The sequence below is a fragment of the Choloepus didactylus genome, chromosome 1, assembly GCF_015220235.1.
Source record: "Choloepus didactylus isolate mChoDid1 chromosome 1, mChoDid1.pri, whole genome shotgun sequence".
In the NCBI taxonomy this organism is placed as follows: domain Eukaryota; kingdom Metazoa; phylum Chordata; class Mammalia; order Pilosa; family Megalonychidae; genus Choloepus; species Choloepus didactylus.
In genome coordinates this window covers 64,465,439-64,491,184 of record NC_051307.1, presented here as the reverse complement: position 1 = coordinate 64,491,184, position 25,746 = coordinate 64,465,439, and the positions used below count along the sequence as shown (strand labels likewise).

At 34.8% G+C, this 25,746-nt stretch overlaps 1 protein-coding gene across 28 annotated transcripts in view; it reads left to right on the top strand.

The window, feature by feature from the left end:
- LOC119532323 (ABI family member 3 binding protein) overlaps window positions 1-25,746 on the top strand; it is a 277,976-nt gene that overhangs the window by 130,965 nt on the left and 121,265 nt on the right. For 27 of the 28 annotated variants that reach the window (XM_037834668.1, XM_037834802.1, XM_037834759.1 and 24 more), the window contains exons 5-14: window positions 2,997-3,178; window positions 3,691-3,746; window positions 11,482-11,530; window positions 12,543-12,614; window positions 13,241-13,333; window positions 16,771-16,848; window positions 18,707-18,781; window positions 19,523-19,588; window positions 20,453-20,524; window positions 20,996-21,070. In XM_037834668.1, the coding sequence (XP_037690596.1) occupies window positions 2,997-3,178; window positions 3,691-3,746; window positions 11,482-11,530; window positions 12,543-12,614; window positions 13,241-13,333; window positions 16,771-16,848; window positions 18,707-18,781; window positions 19,523-19,588; window positions 20,453-20,524; window positions 20,996-21,070 (818 nt within the window). The remainder of the gene's footprint in view (window positions 1-2,996; window positions 3,179-3,690; window positions 3,747-11,481; window positions 11,531-12,542; window positions 12,615-13,240; window positions 13,334-16,770; window positions 16,849-18,706; window positions 18,782-19,522; window positions 19,589-20,452; window positions 20,525-20,995; window positions 21,071-25,746) is intronic. The other variant, XM_037834649.1, reaches the window with a different exon arrangement.

Here is a 25,746-nt window from a genome sequence, read left to right as displayed (position 1 = left end):
GCACTATTTGTTAACACAAGGCCTACATTTTGTTTTAAAATCAAGGGAAATTTACATTACTACCTGTTCCAGTTTGCTAATGCTGCCATTTTGCAGAATACCAGAAATGGATTGACTTTTATAAAGGGGGTTTATTTAGTTACAAAGTTACAGCCTTAAGGCTATAAAGTGTCCACAGTAAGGCCTCAGCAATAGGCTACCTTCACTGAAGGATGGCCATTGGCATCTGGAAAACCTCTGTTAGCTTGGAAAGCATGTGGCTGGCATCCGCTTGCTCCCAGGTTGTGTTTCAAAATGGCATTCTCCAAAATGTTGCTCTTGGGGCGTTTTGTCCTCTCTTAGCTGCAACTCCTCTTCAAGATGTCACTCTCGGTTGCTCTGACATCCTCTGTGAACTGCTCTATACTACGTCATTGATCCAATTAACACCCCCCCTAAATGGGCGGGGTAACACCTCCATGGAAATGATCCAATCAGACATTTCATTTACAGTTGATTGAGTCACATCTCCAAGGAAACACTCAATCAAAGGATTCTGATCTAATCAACAGCAGTATGTTTGCCTCCACAAGATTGCATCAAACATAATGGCATTCTGGGGGCCATAATACATCCAAACTGGCACATTACTTAAGTATAGTTAAGTGGCCTCATTCACTATTTCCTTTAAAATTTAGAATTTGCTTAGATTATACAGTATCTATTAAGACATCATTGATAAGGGTAAACTTGACTGAAAAAGAGGAGAAGGGCTAGCTGCCTGCAGTTATTTTTCCTGAAAAACTTGGTATGAGAGGATATTGTAAATGCTTTGTGATTAAAATAGAAATAATTTACAGACTGGAAGTTTTCTAACATATATGTAAGTTTCTGTTTTTTAAAAAAAGAGCAGAGCATTTCTGTTCTATTTTATTCACAGCAAGATGATGTGGAATTAAGTTTTTTGGAAATCTCTGAATCGGGCTTTTGGTAGTTCTGTTTGCAGTGGGCCTCCTGGATCATGCAAGCAATTGACAGCCTCAGAAATGTATTTGTACTAGAGATGCATAATTGCAGTAGCCCATCTGGTCCAATTTTAGCTTTCCGCTTTGCTCTAAAGTCTGTAATAGCCAGGGCAGAGAGTGGGGGGCAGAGGAGGGTAGGGGGGACCCAACAGCAATAATTTCATGTAACAAACTTGTCAAGAAATATGTTTCAGAAATCACTGCTGATGTTTTGACTCACGGGACATGAAGGATTTGCTTTCTATAACGCATGTTCCCAGTAGCAGTTAGTGCTTGGGTTGCAACAGCCTCCTTCACTCATTCTGTCTTCTGCTACTTGGGAATGGGGGATTGGAGCTCTGAGCAGCTTTTATTAGAAAGAAGCAAGCTGATTGCTACTCTGTGACTGTACTTATTAAACACAGGCACTACACTTAGAAGGTTTAATGTCTGGTGTCAGCGTCTTGAAATTCTTAATACTTTTTGAACAAAGGGTCCCACATTTTCATTTTGCACTAGGTCCTACGAAGTATGTAGTCTGTCCTGTCCTTGTTTCCCAGAGATTCTGGGTGATTGTTATTGCATGACGAAAAACTGTGCTTGGCAGCTAAAGTGTGCCCAATAAATGCTTGTCGCATGAGGAAATGAATGACTTTTTTAAAACTTAAAAGAAAAGCAGATGACCTGCATCTTAATCTATTTAATTTTGTTAGGGTTGGGGTAGGGGAGAAATGCTAAATATTCTCATTGTCAGACATGATAGCTGTTATTCTATTTACTTAAAATGTCTATTTAAAAATACTGCAGGTAAAGTTTAACTATCTGTTGTCCCACCTCTAATTCCCTTTCCATCTCCCCTCCTCAGAGGAAGCTGAGCCACTTTCATAAATGTTGAATCCTTCCAGCATTTGTTATAGTTTTACAATACCAGGAACGATATATGGTATCATATTGTGCACAAGTATTTTAAAATGTATATAAATGATATGAAACTATATGCATCATTATGTAAATTTCTAGTTTCATTCGATATTTTGTTTATAAAGTCTATCCATATTGATATATGTAGATCTTGTTCATTCATTCTCATGATTGTACAGCAGTAATGAAATCCCCTATCCTAATCTGCTAGGGAGGCTCTTCAGAATCAGATGAACCTTTCTTTTCATTCTGACTCTTTGACTTACTAGCTGGAGGGTGATGCTGGGCAGGTTAAGTAATCCTTCTGAAAATCAGTTTTCACATTTGTAAAATGAGATTAATAATTTCAACCACCTAAGATGTTTTGGGGACAATTAAATGAAATAATATATGTAAATCCTAGCACATAGTAAAGGTGCAGAAGAAAGATAGTGGTGGGAAATCTTACTACTTTGTCATATATGAAATCTGAGTATTATGAAGCCCAAGGCAGATATGTCACAGTGATCTTGTATTTGCCGTTTGATTTTCCTCATTGCACCCTTAGTTTGGCTACTGATCTTGATTCATTTTTATAAAAATAAGAAAATTTTACCCCTAAAATTCAGCATCCTGCATGCATCTTTGAGTTCTTCTTTTACAAAATTGAACAAAGTGATTTCTAATGTGCCTTCCCCAGAGTTTAAATGCTTTAATCTCATAATATTATGAAACTATAATGTTAAGTGTTCATAAAATTATGCCTATGTTTTGCTCTGTGCATAATTGGAGGAAAAAAATGAATACCTAGTGTTTTACATCTTTTATTTTGCAAAGTAGCAAATAATGGAACTAAGAGGTCTAGAATTCTGTCAGACCATAGCTGTGGAGCCACACAGACCCTAACTTGCAATTGGAAATTTAAAACTAAAGTACAAACTGAGCAATACTTAAAATTTTCTCTGCAGATTTTTTTTTTTAAAGATCTGAATAGAAATCAATGTTAAATATAGTCTTCTGAGTAGATGGAAGTCTGTGATGTATTGAGAAACATGAAATAACATTCTGAATCTCCCTGTGATTTTATAGCATTCTATTTTGCTCATTCAACAGATTTTATACAATTCGTTATAGAGAAAAGGATAAGGAAAAGAAATGGATTTTTCAACTCTGTCCTGCCACTGAAACAATTGTGGAAAATTTAAAGCCCAATACAGTTTATGAATTTGGAGTGAAAGACAATGTAGAAGGTGGAATTTGGAGTAAGATTTTCAATCATAAGACAGTGGTTGGAAGTAAGTACCTGGAACTATTTGTTTCAGTAAACTTTCGATAAGTATTGCTAATTATTTTATTAATCATATAATATGAAACGAGTTAATTCTCATGCTCCAGTAATTTGGGAAAATACAAAAGTGAACAGAACCTATAGAATATTGATATTTCAGAATCACCAGCATGAAAATTTTTTAAATAAGTGATTAACTAATTATTTGATACATCCATTGATATCAAGTTATTGGCCATTGTAGTACACTTCAGTAAATCCCTGACCTAAGATTATGAACACCAGATAAACCAAAGAAACAATCATTTGTGCAAGTGTTGAGAATGGAAAGTTTGGCTCAATAGAAGTGTTAACCCTGCATTCATGTTTCATTGGAATCAGTGTTTGCTATGATGGGAATTAAAATAATATGCCTGTGCAAATGAGAAGCAGCAGGAGCTGTAGTTCTCTTTATAATGATTAGTTAGAATTAATTTAGGAATAAGGAGAATTTAAATGCCATTTTCTCCCTTTGTTCAGGTAAAAATAAAGTGAATGGGAAAATCCAAAGTACCTATGACCAAGTCCACACAGTGGTATGTACCAGTTTATTGTCAAGAATTTTTTTAATGGTGTATATGCATTGTATTCTAACTTAAATAAGAAAACAGTCCTATTATGAGGTACTAAAACTGGATTAACTGACTAGTTATGGGCATTAGATAAAGCCCTTAATGCTTTAGAAATTGGTTTGTTTTTCTGAAGAAAAAGGATGGAAATATGAAACCAGATCATCTGTAATTTGTTTGAATTTCTAAAATTTTGAGACTCAATAATTATTCTAGCTTTTCGGAAGTCTAAGTGTTTTGTAGTTATGCTTATTAGCTTCTCTCATTGTTTTTTGTTTTTTGTTTTTTGTTTTAATATAACATGTTTCAAGGGTGAATTGGCAACACGGTCTAAATGGCAACAGTTCAATACTTTCCTCTCTATTTCCTATCACTTTCTACTCAGAAAGAGCCACCCCTTTTTTAAAATGACAGACAACTGGTTTGGTTTTTTAACATGCTCAGGCTTTATTCAGTTCAGCACGTTTGTATATTTTATGTGCTAGATACTTCCTCCCCAGTCTACACTCCCTTTTCTCTCTCACTTCAGTAACCCAGTCCTCATGGTCTCTTCCACTTTTCAAAATCTGCTCTCAGTTATGTAGTACCCAGTATGAATTTAAACCATTGTTATAGCCATCCCAGAAACGTTTGCCTTTTAAAATCACATACTCAATTATAAAATGAATGGCATTATGTCACGGAGCAGGTAGAGGATACACTTAGGTGAGAAGAGATGAATTTGATGCTGACTTTGGTTGTTGTGTGTCGGAAATAAAGCAGTACCTGTAAGGGAATAAATGCTCACTGGGTTCTGGAGGAGAAAAGAATTTATTTACAATCTTGCAAGACAGGGCACACAGCCAGAAAGGTGGTGAGCTGGCACGTGGGAGGAAGTACATGGCAATCTTTTAATCTACTATTCCTAATGCGCAAGTCCCTCCCGTTTCCCCATTGGCTGGGTACTACAGAGGTTACAGCCTATCCGAGAGAGCTAACTAGCCCATCATTGAGATTTTGAATTGTACAGCCTATCTGAGAGAGTTCATTCAGTTTAAATTTCCTGCTGGGAGTTCCCGCCTCTGATTTTACCCCATATCTCTTTACATTCCAGTAACCATGGTTACTTTTCCATATAAGGAGCAGGTGCAGATTCTCTCTCTCTTCCCTTTACCACAGGGCCTGTTTAAGCTGGTTCTGCCGCCATTTTCCCTATTCTGTGCTGTCTCTATGTGAAAGCTAAACTTAACCCTTTCTTACATTGTGTAATGGAAGTATCCAGCAAGGAAAACATCCTACAGTCAAGATTCTGTCTTGTCAGAATCTGTCCTCCTGGTTGCATATTTGCTCTATTCAATGTATGCATGATATATGTGGAAGGATATCTTTTAATGTCTAAATAAATAATCCATTAAATATTCCATTGATCATGTAGCCTTGTCCAAAAGGAAAGTAACACATACTTCATTGGGATAAAAAAAAAAAAGGAGGATTATTTTTTGAGTGATTAAAAAATGGATTTGGATAAAATAGAAAGGCAAATGTTTCTGTTGTTTGATTTGGCAGAAGAGTGTATAGGTTGTGAAATTATTATCAGATTTTTGTCATTATTAGGAAAGTATTTAGATATATTTCAAATCTTAACACCAGAAAGGAAATTGCAGATAAATTCCCAGGCTTCAATTTTTCTTTTCTTTTCCTTCATCCTCCCCCTCTTCTCCCTCTCCCCCCTCCCCTTCCTCCTTCCTTTCTTCCTTCCTTTCAGAGATTTTGCTTTTTCTTCCTAATCACCCAGTATTTAAAGATTTATAACGTACAAAAATGGGGAAAGTATTACCTATAACACTGTCAAAAAAGTGTTAACAAAATTATAAACTTCACATTTTAATTTTTTCTAAGCATGATTTCTTCACAAAATTGAAATTATACTGTATCTGTAATTTTATCTTATTGTTTCACTTAGACAAAAAATGGCATTAGCAAATTTCATGCCATTAAATGCTCTTCATAAAAATAATTAAATTGATGTGTTTCCCACAATTTAAGTGTATTATAATCTACATAATTGGTTTCCAATTTGTAGACATTTAGGTTATTTTTGATTGTTTTAATTGAATTGATGTTATTTTGAACATTTATGGTCATAAATGTTTTTTCACATTTATGATTGTTTCCTTATGATAGATACCTAGAAGTGGAATTAACCATTCAGATTCTTAACATTTTTAAGACTCTTCAATATGTATGGTCAAATTATATTCCAGAAAGTTTGCACCAATTTACAATATTGGCAGTAATGTATCAGAGTTATCTTGCTATAGCACCCTGATATTCAACATTTTGTATTACCATCCCTATATTCTTGACTAATATAATAGTTTAAAGTGGTTATTTTAGCTTCTGTGTCTCTATTGATAAAGCAGTGTTCACTTTTTGTTAGCCATTTGTATTTTCCATTTAATTACCTTTATTTCCAGTTCTTTGTTTATTGGATTTTTCATTTTTTTTTATTGAATACTTGAAAGACTATAAATTAAAGAACCTTTGTGATATCATCTTGAAACATTTTTCTCACATTTGCTATCAATTAATTTTGTTTACAGGAATTTTTAAAACAGGGGTCTTCAAATTTGCCTAATCAAAGCTTGTCTTTTCCATTACCCTATCATTAATTGCATTGTATTTTAGAAAGCATCTTCCTAGTCAGAAAGCAAATGAATATTTCCCATTTTTTTTTAGTTTTCTAATCCATGTATATTTTATTTTACTGTATGGTATATCTGCAGTAAGGTTTTATATTGATTAGGTTATATCTTATCTCTCAATAACTAACAAATTGGTCTCATACCGTGGATGGAATTGTGTTACTCTCCAGGGTCCCTTTACTTTTATCTGTCTTAAGTCCAATAAATTGTATAGGAAAGGTAAACCTGCTGTACTGTCCGGGGGAACCACGGAAAACCGTTTCTTTCTCCCTCTTCTAGGATAATCTTTATTCTTTGTTGTGAATCCTTACCTAGGAAGTATATCTTATCTCCTGCCCTCTTGGCTGTCATGCTTTGTCTTTCATGTGACTCAATGATGTCATAGTTTTTTTCATTCTTTTTAGCTATCATCTCCCAATAATTCATTTCCTTTTGGCAGAATATTCTATTTGGGATGAGTTACTCTGAAAGATTGGGAAGAAGACTGTTGTTTTATTCCTAGGGAATTTCATTTCTTTTTCTCATCATAAACAGACATGACAGCAGGGGACAGGAAGCAAACTTCCTTCATCTGTGACCCAGGGCCAGGCATTTTATCACTTCAAGCTGTGAGGTGGAGTACCCCCAACTCCAGCCAGCTCTAATGAGCTATGCTTTGAAACTGTGTTTCCAAAGGGAAACCCAAATTCATTGAAAAGATATTTTAAGGTTTCTCTTATTCTTCACTGTTACCTTCTGGACAGCAGAAAAATGTTTCAGTACTGACATCTGCACTCTAGGATGGCTCTAGAACATGGGGCAGTTGAAAAGGAACCACTCACGATTATTTTTACCATCTTACTTGGCTACTTAGTAATGATTCTGAAAATTGATTTTATACTTTAAAGGTACATTTTAATCCAAGTAAAGTTTATATCAATTCAAATATTCATGCATCCCTTCTCTGACACTAATCTTAGAAGGCAGTATTTCGAGATGTTAATTCCAGATTTCTTTTTTACTTTTATGGTTTCAGTCAAAAGAAACATTGGAAAATGTTTTCATTCATGTATACATGCTTACCCCTAAACTTTGTAGCCAACAAACAATCTTTAACACTTTTCAGAAGGAAGTATTTGAAATGGAAAAACAATTTGAACTTAAGGCTACCCTTTTTAAAAGATAAGTAATATTTAGGTTGAAAGTTTAAATGTTAAGTGCAGTCCCATTTCATATATCTGGGCACATCACATATTGTAATACATGCTTCTAAGCCATTCAGCTGATATACCCCAGTACTGCAGCATCAGTTTCATGTAGCAGGGTCTCTTCTGATTAGCTAGTGCCTTTGTTGTACCAATTCTTAAATATCAACAAGGGTATTTATCTGATTCCTCCCTAGCTGATCAGAAATTGAAAGCTTTTGCAAGTAGGACATTAGATTCACATTTAGCTAGACGTTCGGATTGAATCAGAATGTTTTATAACTTTCGTTGGAACATTCTAAAAATGAATTAAAACAAGAATGTAACATGCCCAAGTTATTGTCATGTGATTTGGCTCTTAAGCCATTGAAATTTGATTTAAAGCCACTCCCCAAATGGGCAGCTCCTCTTTGTCTCAGGGCTCAAAAATATAGTTAAATCTACAGTGAATATTCTGACACCACAAAAATGCCAAATTGACAAACCTGTGAAAAGGATAGCGTCCTTGTGTTACTATTATTTTTACTAAAACTAATTTTCAAAATAATTATGGGGTGAATCAGGAAGTTCCCCATCCTATGCTGCTGTTATTTCTAAATAAGCCCAGGTTTTCTTTACCATAAGTATAAAGCAGTCTATATTCAGGGGCATTGCCCACTAACACTTTAGCATCCTTTCTCTATTGAGCCTCACCAATTGGATACCCAGTCACAATATCCCCAGAGAAATTCCCTTAACCAGTCATCCTGCTCATAGTACAGTACAGCCTGGTTCTTGAGGGGCAGGATGTCTCAAACCTCAGAAAATAAAATAAAACAAAGCATTTATGAATAGGGAGGGAGGGAAATATACTTAGTTCTTGGCATCTAGTGGACATTCAAAAAAATATTTGCTGAATGAAGGGAGGAAGGAGAGGTGTTAGGAAGGAGGTGGTGATAGAAGTTTGCAGCAGATACAGGAGGCAGCAAGCAGCAGAGAAAAGAGAGCCAATAAGAAAATGGTTCAGAAAGTAAACTGGTGCCATGGTGGTGTTTGTGGACACAGCCAGAAACTGCAGCAGCTTGTGGAGCTTTCAGTGCCTCCTTCTCCACCCCACCCTGCCCCACGCTGCCTATACCTGTGACTCCAATACACATTAACAGATGTTCCTACCAAAGTCTGGGTTAGTGGTATCTTTTTAAAAACACTGTGCCTAAAAAAATTTCAATTAAAATGGCGTTACAATTGGTTAAACGCTGTTTTCTTGGAATTATCACAACATTTCAATTCTCAATGAATCCAGGTAACAGAAGTTGCCCTATTCTTTTATTTCATAAGAAGATATAAGGAAAAAATTTTGAAATGTGTATTTTATTGGTAGAGACATGATGGGCAGCAGGACATCCCTGATGCTCCTTAAAATCTACCTGTAGAGAAGCAGCTGCTTGCTCATTAGGCCAGCCTTAATACATTGGTAAAGTTGTAAATTAGGAAAGAGAAATTATAGGTCTAGAAACAATTAGATTCTGAAGCTAAATGATTTCTTTATTTTTGGCAGCACACATTGTACGTATATTCTTGTCGTAAACGTAATAAAATATTGGTCTCTGCTCAAGAAAGAATTCAGAACAGCAACCTTGTTCCATTCATGCAAACATTGAAATATTTTCCATTTGTCCTTGTCAAAAAAATTGTTTAAAAGAAATCATTAAAGCACAGGAAACACAGATTGGTATAACACAATCCAAAGGCAATCAACACAGCAACATGTAGGCGTTTCTACTGTCATGTAATAAACATCTTCAACAAACTTCACATTCTGCAAAATCATGAATCAAAAATGACAGGACTCATGGGACAAATAGAGTTGGGACAGACCATTCATTCAAAAACTTTTGTAGCTCTGTAGCCACAGCACTAAGGCAAATGATTTTTGGTACCTGGAAGATAATGTGGCTCCCCAGCAGGTGGCTCCCCTGTGCCTGGAGGCTGCCACAGCAGGTATTTAAATTTCTCAGAAATAAGAGAGGTATGCTGGCAATGCTTTTGCTGGAGCAGGAGTGGTGGGAGCTGAGCTATGGGGCTGCCGTTAGATTCACTTGAGGCTTGGATCCACACCAGGTCAAGCTGCTTCTCTCTGGGGAGGGATGATGTGTGCAGGTGCTCCTGTTTAATTTTCTTATGATAAAGCTGAAATGATGGCTGCTGCTACTGTAACAGCTGAATTGAGAATTTCTTTTCTTTACTGCTGAAGGCTATACTTCTATTTCCACTATTGCTCCCTCTTTGCCTGAGAAAAAGCACGTATAAATCATATTGATGTAATTCCCCTATTTACTAATTGTGTATAAGCTAATTTGCAGAACAGAAGCACAAGTGGTAACTCACAAGGAATTTGGAAAATATAGAAAGGAACCCAAAATAAAATTAATTAATATCAGCTTATATGAAATAACTACTGTATGAAAAGAAGTATATGTATTACCTTCTGGTCTTTTGTTTGTACCTGTTTTTTATAGAATTGGGTTATATGGTGGATTCAAATTTGTGTCCTTCGTATTTGTTTCACTTTTTAAAATAGGTGTCAAAAATTGGAACCATGGTTTATTTAACAAAACCTCTGTTGATTGCTAAGGAGGGAATTACTGAGTCAATGGGTATTAATACCCCTTTAAAAAAGTAATCTGTTGATAGTAAACTGCTTTTATTGTTTCTGTTTTTAAACATAAAGACCTTAATACCAGAAGAAAAATAGCCAAAAGTATGTTTGATATCGTGGCTCTTGCACTCTATGGACTTATCATTTATTAAATTTATTAAAATAGCAGCAGGTTAGCCCATCTCTTGCCCACAATCGTAAATGCCTATGTGATAAATATCTCACATTCAGTACTTCCTCGTTTATGAGAAGATCTGATCCATGGAGTGTCTGTGTCATGTATGCAGATTAAACCAGGCATCAGAAAGTTCCAATCAGCTCTTGTTCCTTCAGCTCAACTCCAGTTCTCCTAAATATATTTCTTGCCGTTCTCTTAACTGGTCCCCATGTCTTATCCTTGTCCTCGCACTTAGGTATAGCAAAGACTCCATTTCAGTTAACACTAAACCTGTCTCTGGTTCAAGCCACTCAATGACATTCAACACTTCTGGTGGGAATACTGAGGCTATTTGAGGGAGGGGTAAGTACAGTCCCCTGGGCCCTGCCCTTCTAATTCTGAGGTTCCTTCTGCAAAAATACATGCAGAAAGAGTGAGAGTACAGGTTTTGGGGTAATAGATGTCTGGATCTGAGTCTCAGCTTTGCCCTCTTGGGTAAGTAAATGTTTGGTGAGGGTCAGGAGCTCATGGTGGTTCTGGTGTCTGTGGTAGCAGCAGCAGTAATTGGGTACAATCACACAATAGATCTTGATTGGTTAAAAGATAATATGTGGCTTAAGATCTTTTTGAGAGGAAATATGAAGGCAGAATTTGGTTGGGTCATATTTCAAATGAAATGAAAACAAACATTCAATACAGAGGATTTAGGTTTTTTCCATGGCAGTTTCTAAGTAAACTGACCATTTGACTGGAAGGGCTGATGAGATAGTTTTCTAAATGAATGGAAGTTCTGAAGAAATAGCTTCTGTCAAAACTTTGGACATTTATAGGAAAAACCAAGTGAGTCAAATGACACAGATGCAGATGTATGTACTAAAGATCTATTCAGCAACCATCTACAACTATTTAGCCAGTGTCATGGGACACTTCACTGAAGATAAAGGGCTACTTCCAGTTCTTTGATTTGATTTGTTTTGTTTAAAAAAAAAAAGGCAAGTTAACATTGACTCAAAAGCCGACTTTCTCCCTCTCTTTTCAGCCAGCATATATCCCAAAAAAGATAATCCCAATTACAATCATCAAGCAAGGTAATTTTTACGTCTGCTCTGAGTATGTGTTTAGAACTTTTTGTAAAATATTTTTTAACCAAGGTATGCATGGCACATATTTTGTACATTTCTCTGATTGTTGTTTTTTTTCAGAAAAGGTTTGAAGCAACCAGTATGGTCTAGGAAATTAGAAATTAATAGATCATTTTGGCTCTTGTACCAATATGCTAGGCTTTGGGCAAGTCACACTGGTCAGATAACTACGGACAAAGACCATAGCAAGTATTAAATTTTAAAAAGTCGAATATGTGTCTTTGCTCAGGATTAAGTTAATATACATGAAGAAAATCATTAACAGGATATTTGAACTAATGAAAATGATAACTATGATTTAGTGGTCACTTTAGGGAAAGTAAAGATGGCCAGGTCTCAAGAATTAAAGTGTCTTATTTCATTTCAGTATCCAGTTGTTTTTGTTTTGGCTTCTGGTTTCTTTAATTATTAAAATGACTCTATTACTTATTTCCCCAAAGTTTCCTAATGGAGGAGATTGAGCTCTTAAAATAGTTGGGACATTTTGAGAAAAACACAAAACAGAATAGGTTAGGCCCATCCCTGGAAAATTGCAGTTGGAAAGTTATCAATTCTATGTATATATGTTATATTCCACAATAAAAAAAAATTATTGAAAAAAAGAGCAGGTTAGTATTGGAATTACCTAAAGATTTTTTATTACTGGGTCATTGCCTCAGTTTATGCTAGTTCCTCTTGACTTGAGGGAAGAGTTGGAGTTTTCCTTCCTATCTCCAGGAGTTGGACACATTTATGATAGAATTGACTTCCCTTCCTTAAAGGCACAGGTGTTAAGGTAAGATACGCCTTCCAATCTCTCTGTTGGCTGTGTAGCCAGCCCTATGAGATACTTTCTATCAGTTGATAAAATTAGACCAGGGCTTCTCCAGTGCAAATTGGCTTCTCATTATTAGCTTCTTGCTGATTTCTGACTATATATTTTTTCTGACTACATTATTGTCTTTTTGTCTTTTAACAGTGATTCAGAATGTAACTCACAGGGCTTCAACTAAATCCCCAGATAAGACTCACTTGGGAGGAACAATACTAGGTGAGTAAATCTTGAAAGCTATGCCTTAATTTAGCAACTTGGGTGATTTTTTGATAATAAGGCCCTTATGGAGTTTTGCATTATGAGTAAAGCCCTTAAATGGATGTTGATTCATTTCCTTTCAGTATTTAGGCTCCTAGATTGTGTCCATTCCAGACTAGGAGCTAAGAGATGCTGCCTCTGTCATGGTTTTTTGAGAAATAGCTCTGACCCATGCCCAGTGGGAATGATGGCAGCCACCCTGCCTGCCCCACAGGATTTTTTGCATTTATGAGAGAGCTTATCTAAAATGTGTTGCACCAATCTCTTAAAATATTATTGTCATTGTTGTTGTTATTGTTATTAATGGTATTCTTTATTCACCACACATTATAAGTGTCCATTTTACAATTTTGAGTCTATGGATTAAAAGCAGGATGATTTTGGTTGTTCCATTCTGAATATGAAAAATACTCTATTTGGAAGATACCTTCATATTTTTTCAGCATCTTAAAGTTTGGGTTAAACTTGATTACACAAAATAAATTGCTAAGCTTCATGGTTTCTAGCCTCTGATGCTTTGAACTTTATTTTAGGACTTGATGCATTTTCTTCCCCTTATCTCATTTACTTCTGTTTTCTTGCAGTCCACCTTATTATTCCAGGTCTTAATGAAACCACCATAAAACTTCCTACATCCATAATGTTTGAGATTTCAGATGCAATCAAGACACAATTAGGTAAGCTGCAAAGTTTATATTCAGACTTTGTAGTCATTGAGTACTAGCATTGAGATTCTTAGGATATCCAAGAATCTTGTAAATAAGTTATTTGGGAATCTCAAAGTAAAAAGAATGGGCAGGGAGGTTAGAGTGTTGGAGGTATTCATATAAAACACATTCTATAGAGAAATGGTTATTTTATATCTACATAAAATATGAAATATGTAAATATATTTATATTTTTGGAAGAAGAGTGAACATTTATCAAATCATCTAAAATATACAGATTTATATAGATATAATTTTCAAATAGAGTGTTCTATATTTTACTATATTCTCAGGGGATAGGGATTTTAAATGAGAACTGATGTAAAGGTCTATTAGAATTATGATGCTTTGAGACTGATACTGCTTCCTGCTTCTAGAAAGAACAAGATATGATTTCAGTGTTTCAAAATCATAAAACATAGACAACTTTAAAGATAAGCAAAATCCGCTTAAAATAGGCCTGGGAATAATTGTGGTCACTGGGCTGAATGAGTCACTGCATTTGAGTATCAGTTTAGGCTCTGCATTTTCTCTACAGCAGAGGGTCTCAGTGAGCATCGGAAGCTCCTGGCAGGTTTGTGAACACACAGACTGCTGCACCCACCCCTGGAGTTGCTGATTTAGTAAGTCTGGTGTTGGCCCCAGATTTGCAGTTCTAACAAGTTCCCAGGTGATGCTGATGCTACTGGTCTGGGGACCACACTTTGAGACTCTCCCTTTAATGTCTCTGGAGAATGTCTTGGGCTGTTGATAAATACGGAAAGAATAGCATGGGGTAGTGGAAATTGAATATCCTGGAAGAAAGAGGAGGAAAGCCTTAAGTACATAATTTTAGAAAAATTTTAGAAAGATTTTCAAAATGTATGTATCATCCTCTTATTAAAATATTTGCCAATAAATCTTTGTAATTTTATGCAATCCTTGAAATTTTACTGTAAAATATTCATACCTCTTGGTCCTAGGGTGAGTTACCTACAAGAATGTAGACAAGTGACTCTGAGCTTAGTTTCCTCAATCTGTGTATCAGACTTGATCATCTCCCTTTCGCCCACTAAACACTGTGACTCTACATTATTTAAATAGTGTGCCACCAAGAAGCTTCCAAATCAAATTCCTTCAGTTCAGGACTGTTGCACATCCCTGTTTTCTACCCAGAACCTGTAAACTGTGTCCTGTGTCTGGGGAAGATTTGTTTGGAAGAAGAAAAAAGAAATTGGCTAGTATCTTAATGATTTGGCCCCAAATATGTCCAGCAAAACCACACAACTAGGGTTTATGAAGGAGACTGAGAATTAGCAGAGTTTTCTCCCAGACCACTGCTATCAGTTTTGAACTGCATAGTGTTCTATTCCTTAATCCTTAACCTTGAGGGATATTTCTTAATTTTTTCCACAAAGTTCATGCTACTTTAATACCAATTCAAGCTTTTTAATTTTTTTCCTTTTAATTTAAAGGATTAAACAGTGGATTTGCTTTGTTTTGCCTTTTTTAAAAAATCGGACTTACTGCAACTTTGATACTCTTTAGGAATGAACATGATTTTGATGAAAAACTCTAAGGAAATAATAAATATCTTCTTTAACTTACATTTCTGGAGAAACAAATATCTTGAATTTAACACATGGCAAATTTAACACATGGAAAATTTCTTACCCATTGAAGAAATTGATATCCAGTATGCTTGAAAGTGTTCAGTAAATCCAAGAAGATCCTATCTATATAATGTACCATCTTAACAGACTATGCTTCTAAAACAAAACAAAATGAAATTTTAAATTTACTGGTTTTTACAAAAAGAGTGTGGCCTAAACAGATCATTACACTACCCAGGGAGAAATAAACTTTCCTGAAGTTAATTATCACTGTAATTCAGTAAAGTCAAATTTTTAAGGGGATAAATCCTAAAAATAAATCCCCATTCCAGCAGGGCCCATAATGGGACATGAAGATGTGTCATCACCTTCATTCTAAGAACATATGGTGTGAATAATGGCAGACATAAACAAGAAAGCTAGTATTACACACACATCTCCTAGGGACATACAAAGGATTCCCCAAAGCCAAGACTTAGCCTGCCAGAAATTAAAGGAAACAACGGTTTTTGAATAGAGGTACAGAAAAACAGTAGAATAAAAGGGATTTCCTGGGTTTTAGGCCGTGTTATGATGGGATTTTATTTTCCTGTGGTCAAGATAGCAGTTGTACAAAGGCAGAACAGGAAAATGTCCCTGGCTTGGTATGAGGGAGTCATAAAGATTCCCCCATTCAAGTATCTTCTCCACATACCAATTTCTCCGATATTTGAAAAGACATTTAGAAATATGGTATACCTTTATAAAGAATTAATGATGTGTAAAAATTACAAACATTCCTTGGAAGGATAGTTTGCATTTTTGTTCATTCACAGCTTAATTTTAGGTTAATGTGACTGCCAGCTAAGGGCATGCTTTGAATACAAGGAACTAAAAAAAAGCAATTCAGAGCACTGCCTATGAAAGTCTAGATCCAAAGGTCAAAAGACAGGAGCCTCCAAGAACATAGAGTATTAAGTGAGAAAGGGATCCTGAGGGAGAAGAGGATATTGACAAAGAATTGATCATTAAAAGAAAACTTTATAATATCACATTTTAAAAAAATGCCTCCTATGTTATGTGCTGAAAATAACAGGATCAGAGCTCATGAATAATTTGGAATCTGAATGTTTGTTCCTGTGCAAACAATCAGAATGGTTTTTAAACAAAAGTTGTGGATACAAAATAAGCAGGAAAAATGTTGCCATCAGTTTCTGATAAAATCTAGAAATTTTAGAAATAGAATTATCACAAAATATATGCTGTAGTCTTTTTAAAAATAGTTATTGCAGATAGAGAGTTTTTTTCTTTATGTTCTGCTAAGTTGGTTTTTTAAAATGATATTAAAGATTTCTGTTGTGCAAATAAGATGTGCAACTTTGTGAACACATGAATCCAAAACACACACGTGACCATTTGAGGCAGTAAAGTAGCATTGGTGACACCTATTTCTAGCATTTTAAATAGTTCCTGAAAGTAATTATCTCAGAGTAGGGATCTGTTTTATGTCTCTGTCAATATAGATTGAAAATTGATTGGCTTCTATAAACATTATGAAAGGGATGAGTATTAGGTTGTGATGTTTTTCTTCATTCCAGTGCCAATTTAGATCTTAAAGAATTAGCTAGGGTTGGTGAGAAGGAATTCTGAAGAGTCCTTTCTGCTCATACTTGTCCCTGGCAGAAATGAATAAAGTTATTGGCTGACTGGTAGGAAGGGATAAGAACAGAACAGGTTTCATGCAGTAGTCTGTGACTTGATTATATTTTGAATGAGTTGTTTTTGGAGTTGTATTATGAGGAAGTAAGGTAAATTTTTTGTTCTCTGACTTTTTAGCTAAGAATGAAACCCTGGAATTACCTGCTGAATCTAAAACACCAGAGGTAGAAAAAATTCCAGCACAGCCCGTAACAGGTAATGACAGCCCCATGTTGATTATTGAGATAACAAATAATGTATTTTTCCAAATAGCAAATGATCTACAAGTCTGTAGTTTTTTCAGTGAAAAGCCAGTAGGGAATTCATTTTGATCATAAACAGAAAACAGTAGGAGATTCCAGATCCTTGGAATATTTGGCAAAACAACGGAATCAAAATAGTCTTTTGAATCATATAACTGATACATAATCTAGAAACTGTGTTTTCAAACTACATGAAACTTGCTACCTCAACATTCTAAAATATTTTTTGAAAGTATAATGCTGTTTTGTTGCTTTCCTTTTAGATGAAGTAATGAGACAGTTGTTTATTTCTTTATTTTCAGTGGTCAGTTTAGTGAAATGTCATATATCCCTCACAAATGTAAAGTTTAGAAACGAATGTCTTCTGAAAGACTTGAGATCCTAGAGTAGAGAATATATGGTAGTTCAGTGAAAAAGGTTTAAAGAATAAATGCGATAAGCATTTTTCCCATAGTTTATCAGCCATAACTAGCAAACATTCAGCATTTCTTCTCTGAATGTTACCCAAGTCCAGCCCACAGAGGAGATATTACACCATGGACTAGAATTCTTGCTAGAGGAATGCCAATTAATGCAGGACTCAGCGAAACAAACATCTGGCAAGAATTCCCCACAATCCACGTTTAGCAAAGGAACGTCAATTTAAAGTAGTTTTTTTTTTAATCATATTATTTCCATAACTTGAAATATCACTTCTTACCAATTTTATTAATCTCTTTACTCATAACTAGGGCAGAGAAGATAAATATTGTTGAGAAAACAAAATGACTTAATTTCAAGAAACTTCAACTGTTCAAACAGGAGTATTCCTGACAGAGCAAAACCTCTTCATGGGTATTAGAGCAGAAGTAGAAGCCATTCCAGCTACCAGAATAATCCATGAGGGTAAAAGTTCCTAGGTAGTTTTCTGATTTCAGTTTAATTGGTCAATGCCAAGAAAAGCATAGGCATGACCCAACGGATTACTCTAAATGCTTTTTTGCCTCAAAGATTCAACCCGTTTTCCTAATTAGACTTCTCCTGGCACAATGTCTGATGGGAACAAACTACAGAGTTATTTGTTCTTTGCCAAACTCTCCTCAGAACTTTCCACTTTAGAGACACTTAGACAAACATCACAACTTATTATTCTGTATTATTGTGTGTATTTCATATCCTTACCCTACAAAATTCTGGAGCTTTCTGGTGCAAAATTCATTCCAGATCTCAGTGACCCTAGTTCTTATTCCAAAACTATTTACCTGAAGTCTCCTTTACCTTTGATCTACTTTGGGATAACCCTGTGGCTGAGCATTTGAATCCTGATCATGATTTCAACCCAGTTCCAGATTGCATGTTGGCTGCAGTTTGAAAGACAGAAATCTTATAATGTAATAGCTCTAAATAAACCTTTTGCCCTTGCACATTCTTTTATTTGCCCATTTACTAGTCCATTTAATAAACATTTGCCATGTGTTTACTATAGCTCAGGCATTGTGCTAAGCTCTAAAAATAAAGAAAACAAAAAGCAGATAAAAATTATGATGAATCAATAAGTGCTTTAATGGCAGTCAATTCAGCATGCTTTTTGGAGCACATGGGAAGTGGACCAAACTCAGAAAGGAAGGGCTGGGAAGGAGTGTCAAGTCAGGCAACTAAAGGCTGGACAGGGAGTTCGTAACATTAAGCAAATGTAGAGAAATGGGCAATATAAATATCAGTTGTTAAGTCTAAAGGGCAACAAGAAGTGTCTTGTGGTCTTTGGTTGCTTCATCATTTGTTTTATCTTAATTTGCAAAGTTGCCTTTAAAAAATTTTTTTTAACCTTTCAGTGACTCCTGAAACAGTTGCAAGAACTGCTACACCGACCGTGTCTGGTGCATTAGACATTTCGGAAGCCGCACTGGGTAATTCTAAGTTTTATTTCTTAAAAAACAACAATACACCTAACACTCATAGTAAAGAAAAGTAATCCCAATGCCTTAGCTTTTTTATGTTCTTCTCTCTTTTTTCTTCCTGATAATAGATAACATTCCTCTTTATTGGACCAATTCCATTGAAGATATAATACCATACCTTGATCTTGACAATGGACATTCTAGGCAATTCTGGGTGTTAGCTGCTGACTGCACGCCTTGTTTACCAGACTATTCCATTGTGTAGAAAATCAGAATATTAGCTTTTTAATTGTAAAAGATTGATGAGGTGGAGGAAATTTGGATGTCTTGACTATGTCTGTGCTTTCTGCTTAGATTGGCTTTTGGAAGTCTTATGCATAACTTGGGGGGATCCCTAAAAGTGATGTTTTTTGATAATGATTTCATATCTCTTCCATTAGCATCTTCATAACTCAAGAAAATCTAACTTGCTTTATTGTTTTCTTTCCCTGAAGAAATGAAGCATGCATTTTATTCTGTACTTATGTTGGTCTTCCATTATTTCAAACAGTCCTTTGAAAAGCATACCTTTAAATTTTAATAGCTAAGTAAAACTTTTCCAGGGAAAGCCAGCTATTTCCGTGAAAGGCATCAGCTGCTCGGGTGCATACATGAATCTTTGTTATGAAGCATGTTCTGCATGATCTTGATTAAGCCGCAATGTCAAATCTCAAGACTGTGAAGAACTAACCACGTTCTTTTTTATTATAGTTCTCAGTGAAAAGACCCCAGAAATATTGCAAACCACTCAGTTTGAATTGCCCCTGAGCACTTTAGGTAAAAATTATTAATTGTTGCAGCTTATTATTACCTCGGAAATTTTATGCATGCTTAAAAGAAGTCTTCAGGATAATTAATTCATGTTTATAAACCCTCATGAGAAAAAAGGGACAAACAAATGACTTATTAAAAAATAAGCTCACCAATGCACAAATCCTTAAACATTTAAAAATCTTTGTTTTATAATTGAGGATCCCAGAGAACCTCTCCCATATGACAAATCCTCTGGTTTGTTTATTTTTTCCTTTTTGGTAGCCATATTTTGATATTACATTTGATTATTTAATTCAAAATCATGTGCCACCGAATAAATTGATATTTTCTATGTATTTCCTAAATATGTTTTTATTCACTTGCCTCTCTTGCTAGAGATTTTTAATCTTTCTGCAGACTGCTTCTTAGAATTCTAAGAATTTATGTGTGCAAGGTCAAAAAAAGAAGGGAGCATAAATACAAAGTCATACAGTTATCAAAAGATTATGTTAAAAAGCAATTGGGTAGATATTTTCTAGTTCAAATGTGTTTGGTGCTTGTTTTGATTTTAAACAAAATATATATATATAAACACACCTATATATATGTGGCTGAAGAAGTGAGGGAACTAATTTAATAAGGTGGGAAGAAGAGCTCAAATTTCTTGATATTTAGCAGCTATGATTATAAGAAAAAGAAAATGAACCTTTTTTATATTATCCACATTGAAACACAGAAGTAAGAAATACTACTAAAGGGACCCTACCTGACATGAGATAAATTGCCTAATTGTTCTTGCTTTTTGCTTTTTCAAGCTTGAAAATTTTTGAATCTCTTCGCTGTTGTTTTCACCTCAGTTCCTAACTTTTCTTGTGTGTTTTTTTATAGCTCCATACAGGCTTCCAGAATTTCCTCAGGCAAAAACACCCTTCACTTTTGAGAAACCTGAGGGCACCTTGGGTAATGACACCTTAAATCTGGGGTTAAATCTGGGGTTAAGGATGTTGGCAGTGATTGCTTGATTCTGTGTTCTCGGACCTCTCTCTGCAAAATCCAATGTGCTGGTGAATTCAGTTAACTCACCTAAACAAGTAGATAATTTGGTTAAAAAAAAAAAAGGTTCAATTGTATTTTCTATAAATTAAGTAAAAACCATCAGTCTGTTAATTCTGCAGAGCTCATTTAGTTGGTTTTCTGTCCTTAAAAATGTTGAGAGTTTGACACCAAACTCGGGTCTCTCTCTAGGTATTAAGCAAATGCTCTTTGGATGGGTGCATATTGATTTCTTCCTGATATATAATAACTTTGGATTGGATCAGTATGTGTTTTTTATTGCAGGCTTCTGGTATCTACTTAACCATACCAGCAAAATATTTCTGTCTCTTTCACCTCTTGAAAACTATTCACAAATTCCATTTCTTTTCACTATAGCTTCAAGTAAAATGCCATGGATTGTTTCCACAACCAAAACATCTGAGGATTCCAAAGTTCTACAGCCTACAAGTGGTAATGGCATTCTTAACTTTGTCTTCCTTTCTGTATTAGAGAAGTTTTGGGTTTACAGAACAATCATGCATAAAATACAGGATTCCAATTGATGATCACACATTTTTTATAATTGTACTATTAACTATAGTCCATGGTTTAACTTAGGGCTCACTGTTTGTGTGGTGTAGATAGATTCATGGATTTTTTTGTTGTTGTTTTTTTTAAATTTTTATTCTGGTACCATATATGCAATCTAACATTTCACCTTTTAATCATATTCAGATATGTATTTTCAGTGCTGTTATTTATGTTCATAATACTGTGCTACCATCACTGCCATCCATTACCAAAATATTTCTATCATTCCAAATAGGAGCCCTGTATATTTTAAGACTTAACTTCTCATTCCCTGTACCCACCCTATCCCTTGGTAACCTATATTCTGGATTCCAACTCTATGAATTTGCTTATCCTAATTGTTTCAAATCAGTGAGATCATACAAATATTTGCCTTTTCTGTCTGCTTATTTCACTCAACATGATGTCTTCAAGGTTCATCCATGTTGTCACATGTATCAGGGCTTCATTCATTTTTATAGCTGAATAATATTCGATTGTATGTATATACCACATTTTATTTATCCATTCATCAGTTGATGGGCATGTGGGTTGCTTCCATCTTTTGGAAATTGTAAATAATGCTGCTATGAACATCAGTGTGCGAATATCTGTTTGAGTCCCTGCTTTCAGTTCTTTTGGGTACCTATGTAGTAGTAGCTTTCTGAGGAACCACCAAACTCTCTTCCACAGTGACTGCCCCAATTTACATGCCACCAGAAATGAATGAGTGTTCCTCTTTCTCTGAAACCTCTCCAACACTTGTTACTTACCATTTTTTTAACAGCAGCCATTCTAGTGGGTGTGTAATGATATCCCATTGTGGTTTTTATTTGCATTTCCCTGATAGCTAATGATGTTGAGCATCTTTTCATTTGCTTTCTGGACATTTGTATATCTTTGGAGAGATGTCTGTTCAAGTCTTTTGCCCATTTATAATTATCTTTTTGTTGTTAATTGAATGATTTCTTTATATATTCTGGATATTAAACTTATATTGGATATGTGGTTTCCAAATATTTTCTCCCCATTGTGTAGGTTGTCATTTTACTTTCATGATAAAGTCACTTGAGGAAAAAAAAGTTTTAATTTTGATGAGGTCCATTTATCTATTTTTTCTTTTGGTGCTTGTGCTTTGGATGTAAAGTCTAAGAAATCATTGCCTAACACAAGGTCCTGAAGATGCTTCATTTTCTTTTAGGAGTTAGTTCTAACTCATACTTAGGTCTTTGATCTAATGGTATGAGGTAGAGGTCCTCCTTTTTTTTTTCTTTTTTTTTTTTTTCAAATGGAGATCCAATTTTCCCTGCACCATTTGTTGAAGAGAATATTTTTTCCCAATTGAGTGGTCTTTGCCCCCTTATCAAAAATCAGTTGGCCATAAATGTGAGGGTTGATTTCTGAGCTCTCAATTCTATTCTCTTGTTCTATATGTCTGTCCTCATGATGGCGCTATGTTTTTTTTTGATTACTATGGCTTTGTAATAAGTTTTAAGATCAGGAAATGTGAGTCCTCCAACTTCATTCTTCTTTTTCAAGATGGCGCTAGCTATTTGTGCCCCTTACCCTTCCATATAAATTTGATGATTGTTGGCTTTTGATTGGAATTGCATTGAATATATAAATTGCTTTGGGTAGGATTGACAACTTAATGATATTTAGTCTTTCAGTTCATGAACATGGAATGTCACTCCATTTATTTAGATCTTTGATTTCTTTTAGCAATGTAGTTTTCCATGTGCAAGTCCTTTTCAACCTTGGTTAGATTTATTCCTAGATATTTGATTATTTTAGTTGCTGTTGTGGGTGGAATTTTTTCTCAATTCTTCTTTTTTTGCTTGTGTATATGAACACAATGATTTTGGGTATTGGATTTTGTACCCTGCCACTTTGCTGAATTCATTTATTACTTCTAATAGCTTTGTTGTGGATTTATCAGGATTTTCTGTATATAGGATCATGTCATCTGCAAATAGGGAAAATTGTACTTCTTCCTTTCCAATTTGGATGACTTTTATTTACTTTTCTTGCCTAATTGCTCTAGCAAGAACTTCCAGCACAATGTGAAATTACAGTGGTAATTGTAATTCCCGATTACAATTGTTCCTGATCTTAAAAGAAAATTTTCAGCCTTTCATCATTACGTAGGATGCTAGCTATGGGCTTTTCATATATGCCCTTTCTCGTGTTAAGGAAGTTTCCTTATATTCCTAGTATTCTAAGTGTTTTTATCATGAATGGGTGCTGAATTTTGTCAAATGCCTTTCCCTCATCAATTGAGATGATCATGTGGGTTTTTTTCCTTCATTCTCTTAATGTGGTGTATTACATTAATTGATTTTTTTTATGATGAATGAACCTTGAATTCCAGGGATAAATCCCACTTGTTCAAAGTGTATAAATTCTTTTAATATGCTGTTGGATTTGGTTTGCTTGTATTTTGTTTAGGATTTTTGCATCTATATTCATAAGAGACATTGGTCTATAGTTTTCTTTTCTTGTGGTCTCTTTATATGGCATTGGTATGAGGGATATTTTGGGCTTCACTGAATGAATTAGGTAGTGTTCCCTCTTCTTCAAATATTTGGGAGCGTTTGAGCAGAATTGGAGCTAAGACTTCTTGTAATATTTGGTGGAAATCCCCTGTGAAGCCATCTGGTCTTGGGCTTTTCTTTGTTGGGAGATTTTTGATTACTGATTCACACTCTTCAGTGGTAATTGACTTGTTAAGATCTGTTTCTTCTTGGGTCAATGTAGATAGTTTTTATGTTTCTAAGAATTTGCCCATTTCTTCTAGGTTATTTAATTTATTGATGTATAGTTGTTCATAGTATCCTCTTATAGTCCTTTTTCTTTCAGCAGGGTCAGTGGTATTGTCCCCCTTTTCATTTCTGATTTTGGTTATTTTTATCCTCTCTCTTGTTTTCTTTGTTACTCTAGGTAAAGATTTGTCAATTTTATTGATCTTTTCAAAGAACCAGCTTTGGTTTTGTTGAGTCTCTCTCTTGTTTTTTGTTTTGTTTTCTATTTCATTTCTCTCCATTCTAATCTTTGTTATTTCCTTCCTTCTGCTCACTTTGGGTGTAGTTTGCTCTTCCTTTACTAGTTCTTCCACTTTTGAGGTTAGGTCTCTGATTTGAAATCTTTCTTCTTTTTTAATGTACGCACTTAAGCTATAAATTTCCCTCTCAGCACTGCCTTCACAGCATCTCATAAAGTTTGGTGTATTTTCATTTTCATTCACCTCAATATCTTTCCTTGACCCAATTATATTCTTTTTAAAAATAGATTGTGAAAACAGTATTGAGTAACTTTTCTTGTTTCATTTTTATAGGTTCCTTAACTGAATGTCAGTATACTTTGAAATAAATGGAAGAGCTATACATTCTGACACTTGGTTGAATCTCATTTTTTCCACAATACAAAACCAAAATGGGTTTGCATTTGTTTTAAAGATCTATGCTTTAATTTATGGATATATTGGAAGTCTGGGTAGAACATGAACTATGAATTTGCTCATTGAGTTTCTTTTTCTAGATGTCTCTAGTAACATGAGAGCAGTAACAAAAATAGGAAGCAAATATTCTACAAAGAATCATCATGGGCCTGATTTAATAACAGCATGGGCTTAAAGTTTCCCTTGTAGGTAGATATTTGCTTCTTTTTCAACAAAACATTCAGTGAACATTTGAGAACTTATACATGCAAGATATTACACTAAGTCTTAAAATGTGTAAGTATACCATGATATAGACGAAAGGCAGAAAGTCTTAGATTTAATAATGAACCTTTGTTCCAGTCTTGGCTCCCCTACCAACCATGTGAATTAGCTTTTTCCCTACTTTTCTAGGCCTTGGTTTCCTGTTTTATAGCTATGGTGTTTGGCTTTTCTATTTTTTTTTCCCCCTGAGAATGCTTGTGTTCCACCATTAAAACTGATTGAGGCACCTGCCTTTTGCAAAAAAAAAAGTAGATTTTTCGCAACTTAAAATTTTTTGCCCAAAAATGTTTTCTTTGATGTCTTGCAATCAACTAAAGAAGAGAATATTCAGCATGTGAGAATTATGAGAAGATCTCAGAAACCATCCTTTCTGATTACTTCCATGATTTTTTGTTTTGTTTGTTCTTGTTGCTTTTATCTGAATTTTTTCAACCTTCTGTAGTTGTTGTGACTTTATTATGGGTACATATTATATATATATATATATATATATATATATATATGTATGTATATATACACGTATATACATATATATATACACAGAGAGAGAGAGAGAGAGAGAACAAGAGAGAATATTCTATGTATATTATGTTTAGTGTATAGTATATAATATAGTACAGTAGTGTATATAGTATATGCATATAGTATAGTAAATAATGTAGCTGTTTTTTTCTGTTAGAGGTTCATGGAAAAAAAACTAAATACATCTTTATTTTGAGGTATTCTTCAGGTGTAGTCCAGTGGGTTTGAGAAAAGATGCAAATAAGTACTCACATGCATAGATCTTAGTGAAATTATTATTTCTCTGATAAGTGTAATGGGCTCAGATCTCAGCAAAGGACAGAAGATAATATAG